At 28.7% G+C, this 25,027-nt stretch overlaps 2 protein-coding genes across 2 annotated transcripts; one reads left to right on the top strand and one right to left on the bottom strand.

Moving 5' to 3' along the window:
- Positions 1-5,768: 5,768 nt before the first annotated feature.
- Positions 5,769-7,487, top strand: LOC126676246 (uncharacterized). Its single transcript, XM_050370409.2, has one exon. The coding sequence runs from the start codon at positions 5,951-5,953 to the stop codon at positions 7,316-7,318; it is 1,368 nt and encodes a 455-aa protein (XP_050226366.1). The 5' UTR covers positions 5,769-5,950; the 3' UTR covers positions 7,319-7,487.
- Positions 7,488-11,360: 3,873 nt separating this feature from the next.
- Positions 11,361-13,223, bottom strand: LOC126679136 (homeobox-leucine zipper protein HAT4). The gene is made up of 4 exons (XM_050374075.2): positions 12,841-13,223; positions 12,392-12,717; positions 12,202-12,281; positions 11,361-12,109 (listed from the first exon to the last, which is right to left on the bottom strand). Exons 1-4 carry the CDS (start codon positions 13,007-13,009, stop codon positions 11,728-11,730), a joined length of 957 nt encoding a protein of 318 aa, XP_050230032.1. The 5' UTR covers positions 13,010-13,223; the 3' UTR covers positions 11,361-11,727.
- Between the last annotated feature and the right edge of the window lie 11,804 nt (positions 13,224-25,027).

The raw sequence follows: 25,027 nt of genomic DNA, 5'->3' as shown, positions 1-25,027 counted from the left end.
CATAAAAGAATCTCTAACACACAAGAATGTCTCTTGCGTTGTATGCATCTAACACACAACTCAAAATAAGGCAAAACATGCCAGCTCAGCTAACAGAAAGTGGGGATCAAGAAAAGAGAACCTCATACTGTTACACAGATTAATCTATACAAAACACCTCATGTGTAATTTAAAATATATCTTTTTTTTCACCATTAGATTGCTTTCTTTTCTCTTTTCTTTCCCTACTGAAACTGACTTGAACATTGAGGTGAACAGTCGAAGAACTCTTTCGTGTTTTTTCTAACCTCTATTTTCTTTTATTTTCAGGTCTAGATAGCTCGGATAACTCTCATGGTGATTTTGTGATTTATCAGTATCTATACCCCTATTATAGATGCAACAAAGAGCAAACTAGTGGAGAGGTCTTTGAAAAAAAGTATGAAGATTTATAAATATTTAGCAAGAGACGTAATGTACAAGAGTTTCAAAAAAAATGTACAAGAAATATTTTCTAGAGGTATAACAAGACTTTCACTTTTGAAATAGAAAATATTATAAAATGATCAAAAAAAATTAGAGCAATGTATGTTTGCATCTAAACTATAGAGTATTCTATTTTCTTTATAATAGTAAAAAATAATTTAACTAAGATACATTTATAATTATTTTATATATTTATAGTGTAGGGTAATAATTTTATCTTTATTTTAATTCTTAGCCCAATTTAACAACATATTTTATAAACCAACCATAGTGCACTTACAATGGAAATTTGAAACAGCAATTTGTGTTTCTTAAAGTCTATTTGGTGCTCAAGTGCTTTCTCAGTTTGCTAAGTCGCAAATTCTTAAGAAAAAAGAAATTGAAAAAGCATGGAATCTGATCCATTATTGGCAATGTTTGTAGTGTAGATAGCTTTCGGCCACAATAGAAAAGGAAAGTTATAAATCTTAATTGACTTCTCAAACTTTTTCATCATAAAATTGTCTAGTTCGTTCTATGATGACTAGGAAATAGGTCTGATCATGGGGCAGCTTAGAATCGGTTCATATTGGATCCAATCGAATTTGATTATTTTATATAGGCCTAATCACTCAAAAACCCCCGACCTTTAATGTTTTTTTCAATTCTACCCTGACGTTGCAAATTTGTCAATTTTACCCACTTTTGAATTTTCCGTTTTCAATTGTACCCCAATTTTTTAACTTTTATTAATTTTTTTACTTAAATGATGAAATCATTCAATTAACTAAGTATAAAGATGAAATTAAATTCTTTTGTATTCAAAAAAGTACAAATAAGTCCTTTATTTTTAAAAACTAATTAAAAACCATAATCAAATTAACACTAATTTAAATTCCTAATTAATTTAACAAAATTTAAATAAATTTTAAAAACATGCAATTAATATATATTAGACGTGGAGAATGTTTTTAAATTTTTTTCAAATAAAAAAGGCATTAATTTAATATTTTAGGGTACAATTGAAACACAAAAATGCAAAATAGGGTAAAATTGACAAATTTACAACGTCAGGGTATGATTGAAAAGGGGCTAAAAGGTCGGGGTTTTTTAAGGTATTAGGCCTTTTATATATAAGGCCAAATTTGGTTCAAACCTATTTATGTATTTTTCAAATATGGTCCATTTCTTGACAATAAAAAAATGGTCAATTAAGTAGATTAATGTGGGACAATCAAGCTTTTCTGAAACTACATAAAACCCTAGCGACTAAACGATTATTAATTCAGTATTTAAAGTTTTAATTATGAGTTAAGTAACTCCTTTTCGGTCATTTGATCAATTAACATCAATACCCTTTATTTATAAGCAAATTAAGGATAACATTTTTTTTAGACCAATTAAAGACAAAATTGAGTCATCACAGTACCTGAACTTGTTCAACTTATATAGTTTTATCCTTAATTAATCTAAAATTGAATGACATAGTTTTTAACTGGTCAAAATGACTGAGAATACACTATTTGACTTTGAGTCATAAATTAAGAGATCGTATTAAATTTTAACTTAATAATTAAAAAAAGTTCAAATTTATACATAATAAAATAAATTTAGTATGAAATAATACTCAGACAATGCTTGATGAAAAATAAAATATTCAAATATGATCCATACAAACTGAGTTTGGATTGGTCAGATAAATACCCGATCCAATGATCAAATTTATTAGAAGAAACTAGCCTCTTCTTTTGTTTTAAATTTTCTTTTTAAATTTCTCCCCAGTTAAATTAAGAGAAAGATTAATATTTGTTAGGAAATTAATTAAGAATGTTAAAGTGACTGCGTAAGCTTTAAGAGCATCTAAACATCAGCTTCAAAAATTTAGGTATATTGAAGATTGGATGATGAAGAAAAGAATTTCCTAAAACTACTAATCTTTCTTTCTTCATTTTCAAGGCTATTTTACATCCTCCGCCCAGAGTTAGCGTACACACTCCAAAAGGAGAATCGTATAGTGAGAATTGCAATTTTTAATACTGTTCATTTTTCCCATAAAGAATATGAGATTTTTCTAAAAATTGTTGGTTTTATTTACCAATAAAATATGGAAGTTTAATGTTTTATAATTGAAAAATTACGGTCAACTACTATAATTAGATTAAAATTATTTTTTTTTATACATTCTAAGTAAATATTATTTCTCTCCGATATTTTAATTACACGTAACAAAAATCTCGTTGTAAAGAGGTTTTAGTTATTTAATAGTTATTTAAATAATTGATCTACCTAGTTGATAGTTATTATCCTTTCTAATTTATTACTCTCAAGTCATGTTTAGTTCATAGAATAGCTATTTTATAAGGAATGGAATAGTCATTCTTTAGTTTTTGAGAGGAGTACTTATTTCACAAAATCATGGAATAACAATTTTTTGAAATATTTATTCCATAAAGTAAAGCAAAAAATTATCATTATATACGGAATAGCTCTTCCATTATGCACCTACTACATAAACCAAACATGGTCATAAAGTTATATATTACCAACAACATAACATAAAAAGTCAAAATAATTTTCATTTACGGTCTATAATATTTAATCTTTTTTTATCAAAAGTATTTTATTAAATATTTTAATTAAAAGAATTCTACTATTTTATAAAAGTAACAAAAAAAATTTCTTATCATTTGCACAGTATAGTATTCTTTCACAAATTTGCGAAGAACAAAAGAATTTAGGCTAAACTTATTTTAAGGTCTTTAAACTTTTATTTTTTGGTTCATCAAGTCCTTCAACTTTTATTTGATTTTCTCAAATTCGTAAACTTTCATTTTTTGGTTCATCAGGTCTCTCAACTTCTATTTGACTTTCTCAGACCCTTAAACTTTTGTTTTTTGGTTCATTAGGTCCTTAAACGAAAATCCATTTAAGGACCCGATAAATCAAAAAATAAACAATTAGGGATTTGAGAAAGGCAAATAAAAATTGAAGGACTTGATGAACCAAAAAATAAAAATTTAAGGACCCGAAGAAGTCAAATAGAAGTTAAAGAATCTAATGCACCAAAAATATATAGTTTATAGACCTCAAAATAAGTTTAGCCAAGAATTTAACATCTCTTCTATTTGAGCAAGTGATAAATATTTTTATATGTTTAGATGGATAACGTGCAAAATTAACGGTAAATAAACTTTAGTCAAAAATAGGTGAAATATCGAACGCTATTGATAAAAATAAAAATAATTACAAATAAATTCACAATTTTTTAGGAAATTATAATTCTACCATGTTCTTTTAAAGTTGACAATTTCATATCTCATCTTTTTTTTTTTGCAATTATATCACCGATTCTATCACCATTTTAGAAAATGTGAAGAATTGAAATTTCATATAACGAACGTAATAGAATTGCAATTCATGTGAAAATTGTGGATTTATTTATAACTAACTCGTAAAACAAAATAACGTATTGTATAGATGAATGCTCAATTACTTTGGCACATGAAGTTAAAGTGGCTATATCGCCTTCATCAAATTTTGAACGGTGATAGAATTGTAAAAAATGATAGAAAATGACTATCAATTTTAAAACGTAATAGAATTACAATTTTATATAAATGTCAGTAAAATTATTTGTAATGAACCCTAAAACCCACCCTAGCCATGGATTTTGTTGGGGATTTGAATGCATGGGAAAGACTAAAACTAGCAAAACTAGGTTGCCAAAGAATAATAGGACCACTACTGATAAAAGATCAAAAGTTAGCGTTGCTTGAATTAGTGCAATCCAGATAAAAAGTATGAAAGTAGGCGTGCAAATGCACCAACTCCGAGTCATTTAGATTGAGCAAACCCTTGTCTTTACCTCTACATATATTATATACTTTGAGATGGTGGTCACAAATTTGATCCCTTCTTAAACTTAGCACTGTTAATTTGTAATGGGATCTATTTAAATACGATGCATTGTAGAAAGTTAAGCCAATTTGAGTTGAATTTATACGGATATCAATTCTCTCTATTTGATCCGTTCTTAAATTTATAATTGGTTTACCGATGATCTATAACTCAAAAAGTATGTATGTTATCTGCCAAAATTGTATGATTGAGAATATAAACACTTTCAACTCAAGTATCAATTAGGATCAAACACCACACTCTGCTTTCTCCAAATTTCGTAAAACACTAACCAACACAGGAGTTGAAATTTTAGTTCAAAACGGGGACAAAAGAGTAGTATATTGGATTAACAAAAAATTTAAATACATTTTTTTATAAATTTTAAAGTGTATTTAAATTAATATTCCCCCCCCCCCCCTCTCACACACCAAAAGTAGAAAAACCTAGGAAAAATTATGGGAATAAAATATAAAGTTTCTCATAATTTCTAAAATATTAATTTTTTTCACTGATTACCATTATTTATATTTGGCTTAATGTCTTAAAAAACCCCGACCTTTTAGCCCTTTTTCAATCATACCCTGACGTTGAAAATTTGTCAATTTTACCCTATTTTGCATTTTTGTGTTTCAATTGTACCCTGAAAAATTAAATTAACGTCTTTTGAATTTGGAAATTTATTTAAAACATTCTCCATGTCTCGCATATATTGATTGTATATTTTTAAAATTTATTTAAATTTAGTTAAATTAATTAAGAATTTAAATTAGTGTTAATTTGATTATGGTTTTTAGTTAGTTTTTAAAAATAAAGGACTTATTTGTACTTTTTTTAATAAAAAATAATTTAATTTCATGTTTAGACTTAATTAATTGAATGATTTCATCATTTAAGTAAAAAAATTAACAAAAAATAAAATATTGGGGTACAATTGAAAACGGAAAATTCAAAAGTGGGTAAAATTGACAAATTTTCAACGTCGGGGTGGAATTGAAAAAAAGTTTAAAGGTGAGGGTTTTTTGAGTGATTAGGCCTTTATATTTTGGTGATCCAAATTCCATTTTTTTAAAAAGGCGGGTTAATATCGCAATTCTGACCAATAATTGTTTATGTAGCAACAGAAAATTGGACGCCACATGATTATTAGCCGGCTATATGAGCAACATTTCGGCTAAATTCGCCGAATTGATAACCTTCCAATTGTTAAAAAAATTGAAGTTGAATTACAAATAGGAAATAAAACGGTGGTAACTAAAGTGTAAAAAATCTACAATTGAGCGAGCACCAAAAAAAAAAACTAAACCCAAAATTCCTAATCAAGAGAATGCTAGAAGAAAAACATAAGAATAAAAGATGGAGAGACAGAAAAGGAATAAAAGGAAGGGTGAATATGGCGCCATTAGCAAAATAAAAGAACCCTTAAAAGCAAAATCTTTGAACCTTTTTTTTTTCTCTCCACTCTCCTTTTGCTTTTCATAAAAAATTTCTTCATCTTCTCTATACTTTTACTTAATCACTAAGTCTCGTATTGCTACTCTTTTTTTTTCTGTACTTAACCACATCATAAAATCATCAAGAGCTCTTCTGTTTTTTTTCCTCTTCTCCAATGGAAAATAGCATAGAAAAAACCAATAACCCAACTAAATTCTATACTCATTTTCTCTACAAAGCTCTTATAGTGTCAATCTTCTTAGTTATTCTTCCTCTTTTCCCTTCCCAAGCTCCTGAATTCATCAACCACACACTCAACACTAGAGGATGGGAGTTTCTTCATCTTGTTTTCGTAGGTATAGCTATTTCTTACGGCCTTTTTAGCCGAAAAAACGACGAAACAGATAAAGATTATACCAATAGCAACACTCATAGTTCTAAATTTGATAATGCCCAATCCTATGTCTCTAAATTCCTTCAGGTTTCTTCGGTTTTCGATGATGATTCTGATAGTACTCCTTTGTCGAAATCTGATGGGAGTATCCGTAATAGTAATAGTAGTAGTAATAGTAGTAGCGTTCAGACATGGAATAATCAGTACTACAGGAATGATCCTGTTGTTGCTGTTCTTGATCAAGAACAGCGAAGTGGTGTTATTTCAAGAATTGGCGAAAAACCGCTTTTGTTGCCTGTTCGGAGCTTGAAATCTCGTGTTTTGGATACGGATGGTGATGAAATTAGAAACGAATCCTCTAATTTCGGTTCTAAAAGATTTTTGAAGGAAGAAGCTATGAGCAGAAACGGCGAATTTGGGTTGAATTTTCAAGATGTGGAAGAGAAGAAGAAGAAGGACAATGTAGTGCTTCCTTCTCCAATTCCGTGGAGATCAAGATCTGGCAGATTGGAAATGAAAGAAAATAAACAAGAAACTGAAAATCCTTCTCTGTATAATCCGTCGCCAAATCTGTCACCAAAACCTGATAACAGAACTTCATCGGCGAACCTGTCACCTTCGGGGAAGAAATTTTCTCCGTCGTCTTCTTTCTCAGCAGAGACACAAGGAAAAAGCGCAGAGGATCATTTCGTCAGGAAAAAAAGCTTCTACAGGTCTCCTCCGCCGCCGCCGCCTCCACCTCCACCGCCGACATTCGTAATTCGAAATTCAAGGTCAATAAGACCTAATTCTACTGAAATTGAAAATGATCATAATTCCCTAGATAGCAGCTTATCAATTAGGGCAAATAAAAGCAATGAAGAACAATTCGACGACATGCTCGACAATCATAAAGCATCATACGCGGAGAAACTTGTATCGGAATCCGATGATGATTTGGAAGAAACCGAGGATGATTTTGATGAAGACGACATTGCAAGAAGTCGTTTTATTCCGAGAGAAAAAGAAGCGAATTCCGGCGACGGAGGACCTGATGTGGACAAGAAAGCTGATGAGTTCATAGCTAAATTCAGAGAGCAAATTAGGCTTCAACGAATAGAATCTATCAAATTATCAAGTGGGCAGATTAAGAGAAAGGCTTCAAGGTAACCTTCAAAGATTTTTATTTATCTATATAAATCAAACAGAATTAATTTGAATTGATGATCAAACTTTTGTTATCTTGAAATATTATTATAAACTGTTACTTGTTATCAAGAAATTTAATTAGCACATAATTTATCTCGTGGTATACAAGAATTACTTCATTTTACTACAATGCTTCGGTTTTTATTCTTGAACTAAGGCCTCACTTGGTTTAAAAATATACAATTTTCGAAAAATATACTTTTCGGGAAGTTAATTACTGAGGAAGTTAATATAAAGGATATTAATATCTTCATTACTTGGTTCACTTAATAATTTACCGGAAAATTACATTTTATTTTAATTAATTAAAATTTTAAAAACAATATTACCCTGAATAACTAAATTGGCTAATTAAATATAAAGATATAATAGTATTTTGATAAATTTAACTAGAGAAGATGAACTTACCTAAATTCTGCTAAGGAAGTCATTTCTCTAATCATAAGGAAGTCAACTCCTTAACTTACCGGGAAGAAGATTAGCAAAAGTGAATCAAGTGAGAAAAAAATGTTATTTTCCGAAAAGTTAAACTTCCTTAGTGAATTTATCCTCAATCAAGTGAGGCCTGAATATCTATCCGGCTCGCCTACTCCTGGGTTGCACCTATAAGGTTTGAACATTTATATTTTTATCAAATTCAGCTTGAGTTCGAATTCATATTAAATTTATTTTTTTACATATGTATGTGAATTTTTATTTTTAATTAAATTATTATGTAGGTTTAAAAAAACGGAAAAAAAACTTGCTTAAATGCGTATAAATTTAATATATGAATTAAATTTGGATAATAAAAATCATTTCAACTGGGTTTGAAGTTTGAACTGAGTTTAAGCTTATATTAAAATGAGTTAAGCGTAGCTGGATCAGGGCCTAAATTTTGCAAGGCCTGCCCATAAACATGTATATGAAAGAGTAGCTTAGGGTACTTGAAAAACACAACACTTGCTGATCATCTCAATTAAACTCACACTGTAACACATTTAATATTGACTGATTTTTTTTACCGTAGATATAAAAAAATTAGATGAGATAAAGATGGATAGGGTTTTGAAGTAAAAAAATAGTAGAAAAGGGGAAAAATTAACAAAGTGAGTCGACACGTAATTAAAAAAAATTATATATTATATCAACATAAGTTGGAATGAAGTGACAAAGACCATTTCTCTCTTAATCAAGTGTTGAATTCAACATTTGAATATTGAACAATTTAAAAAAAGACTGAAAGAATTTTATATCTTTAGCGTGTTCAATCTCACTTAGTTTGAATTAATCGAGACAGTAGCTCCGGAAAAAAGAAATGATGAATTACCATTATTACATATTATGGTTTGACATGTAATTAACATCGAATTTCATTTTGATTAGTAGTGGTCGTTGATGTGCTATTACTACTATTAATACAATGAGCGGCAATAATATTCTTCACATTTTCAGTTGCAAATGAGAACCCAAATGTTATAAATTATAGTCTATGGTAGACGTTTTGATTAGACTGTATGGGTATGAACTCTAATCGGATTGCTTGGAGGCTGTGAAAGCCGTTTTGGATCAGAATTCATATTCATTCTATTCTCTTGGAATAGATATGAATTCTGATCCAAATGTTTGCCTAATGTTTGCATTTATTTTGATTATCGTTCTGTGAATTGGTAGCTCATATATATGTTAGCTAGATCAATAGCTCGAATGTCGGCAGGTACGGAGGGGGTCTCTAGTAATCCTATTATCATCCTCAAACGGAAATAGCTCCAGCCCCTTGACAGTCAGAAGTCTCTTAAGAGATAGTCCAATGTCATAATTTGCCCTTTTTTCAAAAAAAAAAAACAATTAGGCCGAACTGCATTGCTGTTTGGCCAAATAAAATCCGGCCCTCTTGAGAAAACATTATGACTCCACTAGTAGTATTATTCAATTTAATTTACTATTCGTTTCATTTTGGGATGTATTATTTTAAAATTTCCAATTTTATTTTTAATGTAATTTTACATTGATTTTTTTTCTTCTTCTATTTTAAAAGAAATTAGACTACCATTATTAAGGATATAGTACATGAAAAATAAATGTAGCAATAAATACATTTTTAGTTTATGTAAAATAAATGAGATTGATGTTATATATAGTAGAGAAATTTATAATATACTTTCAAAATTCACATCAACTAAAGTACATTGAACATTCAATCTGTGCTTTTAGTGTTTGATGAAATTTGCTAAAATTACAAATTAATATTGTAATTATAAAATATGCTAAGGTTCATGATTTTATTTACAATTAACTCTATTTTTTTTGTGTGTGTTATACACATCTGAAATATTTCTTTTTCAAATCTTGTTGATTTAGTGTATATGTATAGTTATATATCACAGGTGATAAGAAAGATAGCAACATTCGTAAAGATGTTTGGATCACCTGTTTATTTTGTTTGGCTTACTATGGTAATAAGATTTCATGAACTTGTTTTATCAACTTACATAAATACGAACTTGTTAGGTTCTTGTCATTTTTATGACTTTCTTGATATCAGATTTTTAATTTACTTTATGGATAACAATTTCCAATAGCCTATGTGATCAATTTGGGTGCAAGTGATTGCCCACCATATAAAAGCAAATCCATAATTTACAAATTACTAATTATAGATATTTACTTTTTGTTGAATATAGATGTAATTCAATAATTGTGAATTATTGCTCTAAAAATAACGATCTCGAAAAAAAATTACTTAATTAAATACAATAGACATACATGAACTAATATATAAGATATGTGAAATTCATCGAGTCCGCTTATTATGAGTATTGATCATATATGAACCGAGTTTAAATACTAAATTTTATGATTCCAAATGAGAATGCTTTATTTTTAAACTAAACAATCTAAAACTTTTAACATTATTCAACTTTACCATGGTATTGTCTATAAACATCATTATCATATATAGCCAAGTGAAGAATTTATTATACTATTTGAAATAGAATTTCTCGCCATCATTGACCCTAGGAGGAGTGATAATAACAAGATCATCATGAATTCCATGAAATTAATTTCTATCACAAATATTGTTGAGAGATTAATTATTGCTTCTACAAGTGAGTAAACTGTTTTCACGCGTAAAAGTACATGAATAGACTATATTTTGCAATTAGAAGAGATATCACTCAAATGATCATTGACCTAATTACCAAGAGTTTATAGCAAAAGCAAGAGCACTATAACTTCAAAGTTTGAAAATACAAGTGATTGATTACTTTGAAATTTCTAGTGCATAATTAATTAACCCATTCAAGATGGATATTTGAATTTTGTTGTTCAAACAAAAATAGCATGTAATATACTCATAAAAGTCTCCTTCATTCCTTGACCTATTAAATGCTAGGGAGATGCACATTATGTTCGAACCGAACCAAAATAATCAAATTTATAAGAATGTAAATTTTTGCAGGTTATTTTTTTCAATTTGGTTTAGTTTTTCAGTTCGGTTTACGCTAAAACTTAGTTGGAATGTTTTTTGTTCAACATGAAATTGAACCAAAAAAATTACAATAACAAACCAAACCTATCGATTTGGTTTGTTTTATAGTTTGGTTCAATTTATACACACCCTTAATTAGTTCTAACAAAGTATTTGAGGTGTTTATTAGCTATAGGTCTTAAAAACTTCAAAGTTCAAACCTAAATTGACAAAAGAAACAGAAATCATGAAATTAAGGAAGCATTTTGTCAAACATGATTATTGCAATACTTTAACAAATCCCACAAATTAGGAAGCTCTTTTCTAATTACAAAATACATTCACTAAAAGTTCATAATCAATTTCGTGAGATTATTTTCCAATTTCTTTTCTTATAAATGGTCCACTTGCTTTTAATAAAAGGTAATTATTTATGAAGTAATATTTGTATAATTGTCCCCACCAAATCCCACTTCTATGCAACAAAAAAATAAAATTAACATAAGAAACAAGAGATTCTCACATAATCTAATTAACATAACTTCGCTTGACTTAGTAGTTAAATTCATTAATTAATTGATTAGAGATTGCACTATACATTCAAATTCCTCTTCCCTTCTCAAAAAGTTTGCGAGATGGGTGAAAAGGGATTAATTAGCACTAAAAAAAGATTAAAACTAATTATATGTCAAAGGGGAGAAATTGATGGGTCAATAATACAAAACATGAAGACCCACCAAATCATACCCTTACAACCACCATATCTTAGACCTAAAATTATATATAAAAATAAAGACTTTGAATACAAGAAAACTCCTTCCTTGCCTCCCTTAATATGCTACATATTCCAACAACCTTTTCTAAAGTAGGGTCATTAAATATTTAAATGTCCAAAATGCCCTCATATACATGTCTAAATCTACGGTCGAGGACGTAGGGCATCGAACGGTCCTACTTGCGTGATGGGTGTAGCTGATAGAGCCCATTGGTTGATGGGCATGGGCCTCTGGTGATGGGCCTGATGGATGTGTGGGTGATGATGTTGTGATGCGCTACCCATCTTATGGTGGGCCCTTAGATGATCGACGGTGGATGATGAAGTTGGTGGGACCGCAACACGCTCACATGAGGGGCACATGGTGAGTGTGGTGGGTGGGGTCATTTGCATGTAGAACTGTGGGGAAAGTTTCAGTGCTCTCAGTTCCTGAACTTCTTTTTGCAACCGTCTATTTTCTTCCGTTAGATTTTCGCAACATCTTTTCAAGAATTCACAGTCAACCTCAGTCTGCTTCAACTTAGTCCTGTAAAAAATAATTTAAATATTGTTAAATAAATTATTTATAATAATTTCAGATGCCAAATATACCCTCATAAAATATGAGAAATTTCTCACCTTGCCCTTCTGTTCTGAAACCACACCTCGACTTGTCTCGCTCTCAAACCCAACTGCTTAGCCAATGCCAACTTTTGCTTCTGTAGACCATAAAAATGACACATCAATATATAATTACAAAAATACCCCTGTTCTGTTTGGCTGCCGGGAAAATAACGTAAGCTCAATTTTTCCAAGGAAAAAGACTTACTGGATTGAGAGTGTTGTGTTCTTTAAAGCTTTCTTCAAGAATAGCAGACTGATCTTTGGAGAGTCTAAGTTTCTTTCTTGAAGTATCACCATCTTCATCATCACTTAATCCACGAGACGAAGCTCGTTCCATGTCAAGATCAAGTTCTTCGCCATTAATGGGTTCTCGTTCACTTCTTTTATTACCACTTAAACTCGATATCGTGCTATTCGGCGACGAAACACCAGCTTCGTCTTCACAATCACCCGTCGCAGCTGGTAGTCTGTTCACATCAATTCCTCTCAAGAATGATCGTGTTTCCGCTCGGAACGTATCAGAGTTCGGATCTGCATGTTTCTTGAAACGTTAAAACGTGGATCTTATGTGTTTGTTTCTTGAGAAAATAATTAGATCTGCGTAAAGTTGATGACATGAAATAAGAAAAATAACAAGCATGTATATATATGTACCTGAAGAAGGGAAGGTTTCATTCCATGATGAAGGTTTTTGAGGATTAAGAAAAGCAGAAGGTGGAGAAGAATTAGCAGAAGAAGGCATAAGATTGAGCTGCAAAGATTTATAATTTTGAGGAAAGCTTAAACTTAGGCTTAAACCCAAATCTTCTTTATCAACCATCATCTTCTTGATTTTCTTGGTAAGCAGTGGGTTTCAAGAACTGGTTTATTAAGAAGGTTTCAAGAATTCAAGAAAGCAAAGCAAAGGTTTGTTGTTGTTATAGAGAGTAGAATTGTAGAGAGATGGGGTTAGGGGAAGAGGAGGAAGGAGATTATATAGAAAGCAAAAGAGAGAGAGAGAGAGTGGGTGTAAGTTTCAATCATGACTTGTTGTCAGGAGGCCAATTATCTCAATCATGGCCTTTGCCTCCTCTATTAATATTTCTCTTTTTTACCTTCATTCTTTACCTTACTCCATATATTACCCTTTTCTTTGTTTCGGTCTACTCAAATCGAACCGGATTTACAAACCAAACCCAACTCAAAATTGTAGGTTTGATACATATAATAAACATCTTTTTCTGTTACGCTATATTTTTCTTTTTTATGTATATGTATATCTTATATTAAATAATTTATTTTTATTTGATAAATAAAAATAGACAAATCATGAAGGATCCATAATTTTATCAATTCAGATATTTAGAGTTTTAAATTATATTATAATGTATGAACTCTATTTTAAAAAATTACTCCTAATTTTGATGGACACTACCTAACACTGCTGAGATATTTATTTAGCCATGGTAAAATTCAAGAAACACTATTTATCTTTGTGCATTTTGTGTCTTCCACATTATGGCAGCCTCCTGCTGTATGGTCAGTTTGCTTAACTATGTTGTTGACTGTTGACTGTGTCCAAACAAAAATCAATTATTCTACAAATGTTGTTCATAATTATTTACTTTTACTTCATCTTTTTTGTAAAAAAAAAATTCCGATGTTTTGAAATTAAACTCGCATCGCATCAACCTTTTTAGAATGAGCAAATGGTCAATTGACTAAAACCGATATGTTTAATCAAATATGTTAGTATAATTTTAAATTTTAACTGAAATTAATTAATCTAAATTAACTAAATTTTTAAAAATTTAGAATTGAAGCGACCGAATTAGTTAATTATTTCGATTAAAAATATCAACATTCAATTAATTTAGCTAATTAATGTTTAAACTTTTTAATTGTAATCAAACTGAATTTTTATTGATCGAACAGAATAAACTCACATATTTAACTAAAGTTAATCAAAATAAATTAGCTGATTTGGGTAACAAATGATATATCCCCCCCTACTGCGACTTCTTTTAAGCTTTCAATTCAATGTATAGGGATGGCAATGGGGAGGGGATTCCCCGATCCCCATGGGGACCCGCCCCTAATGGGGCGGGGAATCCCCACCAATTGTCCCCATGGGTACGGGGATGGGGGAAGATTATGCCCCATCCACGAAGATGGGGAGGGGACGGGGAGTGTAGTCCCCACCCCATGGGGATCCCCATCCCCGTCCCCATGGGGACCCGATCTACTTTTACATAATTTGTTACAATTTTTAATATATTATTTATAATTTTTAATAATTTTATTTAATTATCAGGATATTAAGTAATTACTTTTAATGATTTTTTATTTTATTTTAATTATATTATTTTAATATTTAAAATTGCTGAATATTTTAATGACTAATTAATTTTTGAGATAATTTAATTTATAATTTTTTTATTATTATTAATATTGAATAAACCATACAGTCAACCCTCTAATAATTAATATATATGGTGACTTAAAAATTATTAAATATAAGAATTATTAATTTATTGAATATTATATAGGACATAATCTTAAATTTGGTTCCCTAAAATTTTATTATTTATTATAATTATTAATTTATTGAGTATTAATTATAAAAAGGTCTACTGTCAAATATTTTATGAAAATAATAAAAATATGTAAATATTTATATTAGAATTATATGGGGAGGTGGGGAACCCCATGGGGATGGGGAATCCACGGGGATGGGGATGGGGATGAATTAATCCCCATCAAATAAATGGGGACGGGGATGGGGATTCCCCATAGAAGTGGGGACGGGGATGGGGATAGCTTCCCCACCCCCACCCCGCCCCATTGCCATCCCTATTAATGTATCAAACAATTAAATAGCCATCTCATTGAATGTGTCCTCAACAGACTATGCTCTCTTTATTGATTTTTATATACTATTTTTGTCTTATTTAAAAAGGAATACATGATATTATTTATGCGGATTAAAAATATTTATTAGTATTGTATTTTTTTATTTTATCTCTATTTATATTGTGAGTTGTATTTAAAACTATAGCCATTAATTTAAAAAAACAAATAAAGATAAAGGAAAAATTTAATAAATTGGCACGAATATGATATGGACTTTTTATATGAGGCATTTGAAAATATAATACATTCCTTCTTAAATGGGACACTATAAATATTTTATTATTAAAAAAATTATATGTTTGTATATATTCAAGTGAGAAAACAATATAAATTCTAGAAGAAAATATTAATGATTGCTCATGAGTTTAATTTGGCTAATGAATTGTAGCATATTATTGATGTTAATATGAAAGGTGATTAAGCCTTTTTGACAATGAAGGCATGATGGGTGCTACTACTACTTTGTGGTCAAAAATATAAAAATCTTTTGTGTGTGTATACAACTTACTTTTTCTTTCATAATTTAATGACAGTAATATTTTCTTTGACATTGTCATGAAAAAGTAACATACTCTTTGTACTTTTCTTTCATTGGTTCTTTATTTAATTTTATATACAATCCTATCTTAATCTATTCATCCTAAATTAATGAACATCACCAGAGTTCATCAGAAATTATTTATTTTAAATTATGGACATTTAATTATTATTTATATAATTAATAATTATATATTTTAAAATATAGTATAAAATAATAAAAAGCATAAAATTAGAATTATATTAAATAACAATAAATATGATATCTTTTATAAATAAATTTGTTTTATTTAAATAATATATTTCTGATTTTTATTATATTTATATGCATATAAGTCAAAGTCATGGTATAAGTAAAAACATAATAATTATTTTGTAAAACAAAAATTCAGAGCTTTGAAAATAAGAAATAACTTTTTATGTATATTATGATAAACAACTTAATAAGATTAAAAATTTAATTAATTATGATTATTATAGTATTTTTTTTTATAAATATTTAGTTTATTTAAAAATTAATTTATAATTTATAATCATATAAGTTAATATATTTAAGCATGAATACTAACAAATCAGATACCAATTAGTAAGAATAAATTTTAGTATATTATTTTTCATTTCAGAAGCTTTAAAATAATGAAATATTTAACAATTATCAATTATTTAACCTTCATCAAACATTTAATTTTGTCTGTTGGGAGTTAAATTGCTAAACCAAATACACTATATTACATGGAAAATAATGCATTTAGCTATTGTTTTTTAAATTGGTTTTGGCATGACAATTTGTAGAACTTAATGAGTAATATCTCCGTCCCACTTAAAAAGGGACATATACTTTTTATATATAAATTAAAAAAATATTATCTTTTTTTTTACTCCTATTAATTACTATTGTCTTATAATTTTTGTGTAGAGTATTAGCTTTAATTATATAAAGAGAAAATAGGGGTATAAGAGATAGTTTCTTGTAAAATATATAAAAATTATGATTTAACCTGTGGGACAAAAAATTAAAATATATTCCTTTTTAAACACGACGGATAGAGTAATATTTATTTTTCTATTGATCCATTATATTGTGTATTCCAATAAAATAAAAGATGTTGTGACGTTATTGGACATGAGTATTGCACGGAAAATGATCCATTATGTTGTGTATTCTAATATCCACTTTTTCAAATAAAAATACTACTCCCTCCGTCCCGTTTAAGAAGGGACATATCCCATTTTTATTTGTCCCATCTAAGAAGGTCATATCGTGTTTTCTGTGCCAATTTATATTGAACTTCCACTTTTATCCCTTTAGTTATTTCAATATGCATTAAATGCAACTCAATTTACAATATATTTATTCTATTATTAGGAGAAACCATACTAATTAATAGGGGTAGACATGACAAAATAAAATATTGTCTTATTTTATTAATATTTGTGCAAAACTCATTTGTCCCTTCTTAAACGGGACGGAGGGAGTACTAATAATTTCATGTTGTATTAATTAGGGATATGATTCATTCAGTCCTTCATTAAAATTATGGTGTTTCTTCACAGTCCTACTCTTTTACTAAAAAACCTTACAAATGATACGGCATCTAATTTGTGATTGAATTGGTTGAATTAATTAAGTTTTTCTTCCAGTTCTTCTATTTAAAATGATCAAATCTTAAGTTATATTAAACAAATTAATCAAACAGATTTTAGTTTTGACATATGTACTTAACACTTTAGTGCAGTTCGCTTCGCTTTTAAAATGTAATACAAACTATTACTACTACTCATTTTCTTTTAAATTGATGGGAAAAAAAATTATAAACAGTGATTTAATACCTAAATAATTAAATATTATATATGCTCTTATTTAACTATAATAAAATATATTAAAAGGAACAAAAGACAAGATAAATAAATAAAAAATATGATTTATTATATTAAAAAATAAGTAAGATTCTTTACTAATTTATTTATCTAAATAAATTAATTTCTTAATATTAATTTTAAATTGTCTACTGTGTAACTATTTTAAAAAGGCTAAATCCATTTTAAGATTTTTAAACTTTTATTTTTTTGTTCATCAAGTCCTTCAACTTTTATTTGGTTTTTTTAAATCCTTAAATTTTTATTTTTTGGTTCATCAGATCCCTCAACTTCTTTTTAACTTTCTCATGTCCTTAAACTTTTGTTTTTTGGTTGATTAGGTCCTTAAACGAAGATCCATTTAATGATCCAATGAACCAAAAAATAAACAATTAAAGACTTTAAAAAGACAAATAAAAGTTAAAAGATCTGATGAACCAAAAATGAAGATTTAAAGATCCGAAGAAGCTAAATAGAAATTAAAGAACCTAATGAACTAAAAATATATAGTTTAGGGATCTTAAAATAGATTTAGCCTTTAAAAAAAAAAACATTACCAACTTACCAAACTCTAATTAAATGCAAGTGGTTCAGTTTTTACATTATGTCCCAAAATCCCAACTAAGCAGAAATGAAGATTAAATGTTGCTGTTCTCTCTTTGAAAAATTCTTGTACCTTTTGTCTCGATTTTTTTTTTCTACTTGACTTTTAAAGAGTGAGAAAAAATGATTATCCAATCTCAATCGAAAATAATCTCCTCTCCGTCTATAAATATTTAACATTTTATTACCTTAGTTTTTACTTTAATAAAATTTATCTATTTGGTTGTTTATCCAATATAGATTTTAATGTTTTTTCTTAAATAAAAATTCACGATTTTATGTTTCTATAGTTTGTTTTCTTAAATCTCTCAATAATTTCTAGTGATTATTCAAGTTTATAGTCAATTTCTTATAAACATAAATTGTCCAAAATGGATCACATAACACCGAACGCTGACACCGTCTGTTAGTCCCGTCTTTGGCACATATGAAAAAAGTTCAAAAATATCCTTAATGTTTAAAATACTTACCAAATTTATATTTATAATTTTTTTTAACCATTCCACTCTCTTCTTCATTTAAATATCAATAATTAAATAATATTTAAAATAAAAATATTTATTAATATAATCGATACTCAATTGAAAATTTCAAAAACTAATTAAACACTTCGAAATCCTATTAAACAAATCGAAATCTAAATTAGAACTTTTTTCATATGTGCCACGTCATCATTAGACAGCAAAACTAACAAAATCAAGTTTCGGTGTGATATGAACTACTTTGGACAGCCTCAAGATGGTAATTAAGCAGATTTCGACCTCAGGGTCTTATTAATTCTTTTGTTCTAATTTTAGTGGCTAAAATGAGCGTTTTGCCTTAAACAAATTTATGTTTTGGTCGATTAGATCTACAATTTAAATTTTCAAATTTAAATAAGTGTATTTTAATTTGTTTCGGCCAAATAAACCTAAAACACTCTTTATTTAGGTCAAATAGTCGTGAAATTTAAGATTTCAAACGTAGACTTATTTAATTTCAAAATGCAAATTTAAGAATATAATTGATTCGAGTGTCTTATTTGATTTCAAAATTATAAATTTTAAATTTAATTATACTAAAAAATTAAATAAATTTATTTAATTTCAATATACGAATTTGTGGGCAACCTTGGGCCTTTGTTCAACTCAAGATCATAGAAGCATGCTTAAACCTATATCATTAAACAAAGGTTGGGTAAATTATTTATTTTATCAAAAATAGTACTCCCTCCGTCCCGTTTAAGAAGGGACAAATGAGTTTTGCACAAATATTAATAAAATAAGACAATATTTTATTTTGTCATGTCTACCCCTATTAATTAGTATGGTTTCTCCTAATAATAGAATAAATATATTGTAAATTGAGTTGCATTTAATGCATATTGAAATAACTAAAGGATAAAAGTGGAAGTTCAATATAAATTGGCACAGAAAACACGATATGGCCTTCTTAGATGGGACAAATAAAAATGGGATATGTCCCTTCTTAAACGGGACGGAGGGAATAATTAATTTTTCAAAATTTCAATCGTTGATAATTAGTTATAAAAACGTGATTCGAATCCATAAATTTTTAATGTATTTGGAGGTGTATTAACCATCTAAATTAAATGTTGGGCAAGATTGGCCCTCAGAAAACATACATGAAAATTAGGCAATCGTCAGCACCAAATGCTATGATTACGAAGATCCAACGGTGGACATAAAAAATGAAAGATGTGGTGGGGGCCATGCTATCCTGTGGCTTGGCATATAATAAGGGCCAAAGCCAGTTAAGGCAGACAACCATCAAATCAAGAGTGGATGGTTGATGATTGGAAGCAGACAGATTAACTTTATTTATTTTTATTAAATGTGGGTCCCACTTCTCCCTATCTTCCTTTTTGGAAAATCTCTTTCTCATGCGATTGGCACGAGGGCAGATGAGGCTTCTTACCGGACAAAACTGTCGCTTTCTTCAACTTTTTCTTTCTTTATTTTGTTGTTTCAAAATAAGAAAATATTTTAAAATGGACTTTAATTTATTTTAGAAGCTCGTATGAGTCTAAGTTAATTAAGGCGTCTCCGAATGCATTTGAAAGTCACGAGTTGAAATTCTCGTTTCTACAACTAACATCTGAAAAAAAAATTATAGTAGTCGAATTTTTATCTATATACTATCACTTTAAAATACGGTATTAAATAGGTAAAAGTTTAGTAAATAAAATTCTATGAATTTATTATTTTAATGAATTATTATGAAAATTATTAGTCGAATGATGTAGTAAATTAAATCTATCTAATACTCCATCTGTTTATCTAGTAGTCGCTTTAACTAAATTGATAATATTACGAAAGCGCATTTTTATCTTAATTATAAAAAATAAAGACTAATATAGTCATATTTATTTATTCCATTGATGAAAGTTTTATAGAATTATCAACCCTTCTAGTGAAAAACTTAGCTTGAAAATTGAATTACCATCTAATAAAATAATTTACTAAGAAGATTAAATTTTGAATACAATTATAAAATACGCATAGAAATCACTAAAGTGGCAACTATTGATAGACAAATATATTTTCCTAAAGCGGAAACTAAAAAACAAAGAGAATAAATTAAAAAAATTAAATGGATTTTTCATCTTTCATTCGGAATCCAAATTCAGTTATCGTTTATAGCATGTGTCTCACACAAATTTTAGAATTAAGTGGAATTTAGTGAAAAGGTACGAATACATCCTTAAACTTTTATAGACAAATGAATATTTAAAGTCTTTATCTCCAATTTGGTTTAACACTATCTCATAACTTTTAAAATTAACAGAGATATAATGCTCTTAAAGTTTTTTAAAAAGTGCATCTAGATCGTTGAATCAGAATTTCGCCAGTACAATTTTGAGTATAAAGATAAAGTACTATAATCAGAGGCATGTCTACAGGATTAGAAGGGTCGGCCGACCTTCTTCGCTGATAATTAGTTGATAATTTAAAATTTTAAATATGTGACATTTTGATATGTCTATTAATAAGGTGGGTTAACTGAGCTAATTAGCTAACTTATCTCAGCTGATGGTACAAATTTATTTAAGCCAATTTTATAATTTTGAGAGTTGAAATACGATGGGTGACACTTTAAAGGTTACATTCTTTTTGTTATGAATTAAGTGATGTTTCTGTATATTTTTCCAATAATTTATAATTGATGATTGCTCTTTTATGCCTGTGAAGCGTATTGTTAGAAAAATTATTGCACGAAACCGTTGCACCATGTTATTCGTGCAACAAGCTAATGATGCGTTAGTCATGTAGAAAAAGTGATAATAAAAACATTAAATGATATAAAAAAATTTCCTACCGCAAATGCTCATTTGCTTATTGTAAATATGACATAGTACAACCAATACATGGGATAAACACCCGTATTGCCAACGTGTATCTAGATAAAAAATGTCATACACGCGCTGGAATATCTATCTTGGAGCTTATAAATGCGGTTTTGATTGCAATTGGCCTTTGTGAAGAAATAATTTTGAGTTGATGTATCAAATCCAAACTGTTTTCATGCAAGCATCCTAAGCCATACATTTGTCAATCCCTATAAAAAAATAAAATTCTTACATCACTAACTTATTTATTATAAAACTAAGTAAAATGTATAGAATACTCCCTCCGTCCCGTAAAGATAGAAAAAGTACCACCTTTTATTGTCCTATAAAAATAGAAAAAGTGGAGTTAGTTAAGTCAAAAATTATCAAAATACCCCTACATGTTTATCATAAAACATTAAATGCATATTTTTGTAAAGATAAATAAATGAGTTGTAAGTGCTATAATTAGTAAGTGGCTTTGGGAAATGTACATAACTAATTGATTATAAAGGGTAATTTAGACAAATTATCACAAGTTACCTATAAATAACTACTTTCTTAATTCTTGTAAAATTGGTGCTTTTTCTATCTTTACGGGACGGAGGGAGTATATATTTACTTATATGTATTACTCTTTCCGTTTGTTTTTAATTGTCTATTTAACCAATATTACACATATTAAGATAGTACTATTTTTGTTTTAATTTATGAAGAAAAATACTAAATGGATTGACAAATGTATGGCTTAGAATGCTATTATTTTAAATGGACAACTAATTAGAAACAAATATATTTTACTAAATGGACAATTAACCAATGAGCTATATCTCAAATGTTATAAACGCTAGGAAACTACTAGGTCGTGGGTTGGATTCCTTCCACAAGCGCTCCCTTTCTCCCCAATTATAAAAAAAAGGACAACTAAAAAACCGGAGAGAGTAGCTTTTATGCTTTATTTGATATATGATAAAATAAGAATTAAAAACAGTATTATTTGTTGCGTAAATTATAAAAAAATTACAAATAAAACAAAAATTGTATATTTTAATAAAAATAAGTATATTAAATTGTCTCAAATTAATTGTCAATAAAAAATCATATTTAATCAACCTACATCCACCACAATTTAACATTTATTTTTATACAAAGTTTTTTATTGTCAAAGATAGCCTACTCTAATTGTTAGCGGGGGTTAGCAAGAGTTAACGTTAGACATTTTTTAAATAGACACACTGCCCGTGAATATTGAGGATCGAACTTTTAATTTCATACACATATCATTAGAGTTTAGTCAACCGGGCTAAACTTTCAAGTGTATTTTTATAGAAAGTTTAATCTTTTGTATTTTGTGAAATAGGTGATGTATTTACAAGCTATTTAATGTAAAATGGTGGCTTGAAGCTGGGCAGAGCTGGGCCAGAACAGTAACAAACAATAATGGAAGGCAAATGTAGTTGGGGGCATAATAGAGAAAAGAGAGACATCAGAGAGTGGGATTCACGTGGGTGGAGAGGGTGCGGGATATAAGCGAAAGCGTGGAAGAAAATTCCTATCTTTCTCTAACTCACGTGAACCAACATGTCTTGCCTGGAAACACGTGCCCTTCAACACCCCTTCCTTTGTGTTGTGGTCCCATACTGTCTTCATATGGACCCCACTTCTTACAGCCCCAACAACACAGTCGTGCGTGTCATCCTGTTCCTCCACGCCCCGACCACCCACCTCAACACAATCATTTGATCTCCTTCTCAAACTTAACCTCTCTCTTTCCTACTCGCTATTCATGCGCGCGTGCTTTTTACGTCTTGTATCTAAGGATTGTCATCTAATCATCATCCATAACCGCATAATTATGAAGAAAGTAGCATGCCTTAATCATTGAAAAATTAGGTTATTATTAGTATGATTTTTAATTTCAGGGTCCTAATTCAATTTTCAGAATTCTTTTAATAGACTCTCAATTATTTTCATGGTTCTTGTCGGTCACTAAAAGAAGGTAGATTTTCAAAACAGAGATTAAAAAGGGAAATAAAAATTAATAATTGGTGCGGTGAGTATGTTAGGAATATGTCACTTAATTGTTAGGTCCCATTTGTACTATTTATCATTGACCATGATAAGTGGGGTTATTCATGTCACAATTGCAAAATTAATATAAATTCAGTTTATCATATGAATTGTCAATATTATTGAGACGAATATTTAATTATATTTTTCACCAATGATAATTTGTTGAAAAGAAATTAATATAACTGAACATTTAATTTAACTACTTCAAATAACATGAACATTTCATAATTTTATGTCCAGCAAATATTTATTTTGGATAAAAGTATCTTTAAAATAAATATTCCGATTCATTTTATCCTTTGATTTTCAATTTGTACATAAAAATTAAATAAATTTATAATACTTCAATTATTTATTATTACATCTGTTGAAAGACAAAAATGAATGAAAATGCTATTTTGACAACGTGTTTATTCAAATCGCGAATTTATCTCTCTTTGATTTTTTGTGCTATGTTAAGGAAAAAAAAGATGAAACTTTGTTGATTTTATCTCACACAAATTTACAATTATATATGGACTCCTTAACATTAGTTTTCATGCGATGTAAATATGATGAAATGACAAATGAGAAGCCAATAATTACATTGAAGGCAAAAAGTGGTATATATAGTTGAATAGTTACATGACTTTGCTTGAGTTTTAGACAAATGAAGTTAGGAACTTTATAGGGAATAGGATTTTTATGTGAGTGTCAATAATTGTATGCACAAAGAAATGAAGAGGGAGAGGTATTGGCATTTTGCTTTTTCATCAAAAGTGGAACTTAGTAAAACCTCTCTTGTGAGTTCAATAATGACAGCATGGCGAAAAAAAATTGACAAAATTATATTTCTTTTAATCTAAATTCAATCTTTCTTTTCAATAAAAATATTAACTTTGTCAAATAATTATTTATATTGCTCTCAATTAATTATTGCTCTAAATCATCCTCATCCTTTGGTCATAGTTAATAAAAATAAAAAGTCCCCACCAAAAGTTTTGCATTGAAAGAGAGATAATTAAATCTACTCTACACATCTTAGAAAAGGCAATCTTACACCTATTAAAAAAACTACCTCTAATATACTCTGTTTGTTTCATTTAAAAAAAAAAAACATTTTTTATATATAAATTAAGAAAAAAAACAAATACTAATATTTTTTCTTATAATACCTCTATTAATGGTAGTCTATAATTGATATCTAAATCAATAGTCATTCGTTTTAAAAAGAGAAATGGGAGACATTTTCATATAAAATGGTATAAATATTATGATATGGACTTCTTAAATGAGACATTCAAAACCGAAATATGTTTTCTTTCCAAACGGAACGGGAGAGTATTCTTTTAAGATTTATAATGGATTTAACTATGGACTTGCAAAATCAAAAATAAACTCAATTTAGTTGTTTATATTTCATATCTGATACAACTTCATAAGGATCTATCTACTCATCTCATATGAAATTCATTAATCATAACTATATGGTGCTAGTCAGTAACTATAAGTTCAATCCCATAAGTTATATGATTACTTTGTTTCGGCTAATAATCATGGACGGTCCTCGAC

This window comes from Mercurialis annua, linkage group LG4, assembly GCF_937616625.2.
Source record: "Mercurialis annua linkage group LG4, ddMerAnnu1.2, whole genome shotgun sequence".
NCBI classification, from domain to species: domain Eukaryota; kingdom Viridiplantae; phylum Streptophyta; class Magnoliopsida; order Malpighiales; family Euphorbiaceae; genus Mercurialis; species Mercurialis annua.
The sequence above is the reverse complement of the archived record's forward strand: the minus strand, read 5'-3'. Positions and strand labels throughout refer to the sequence as shown.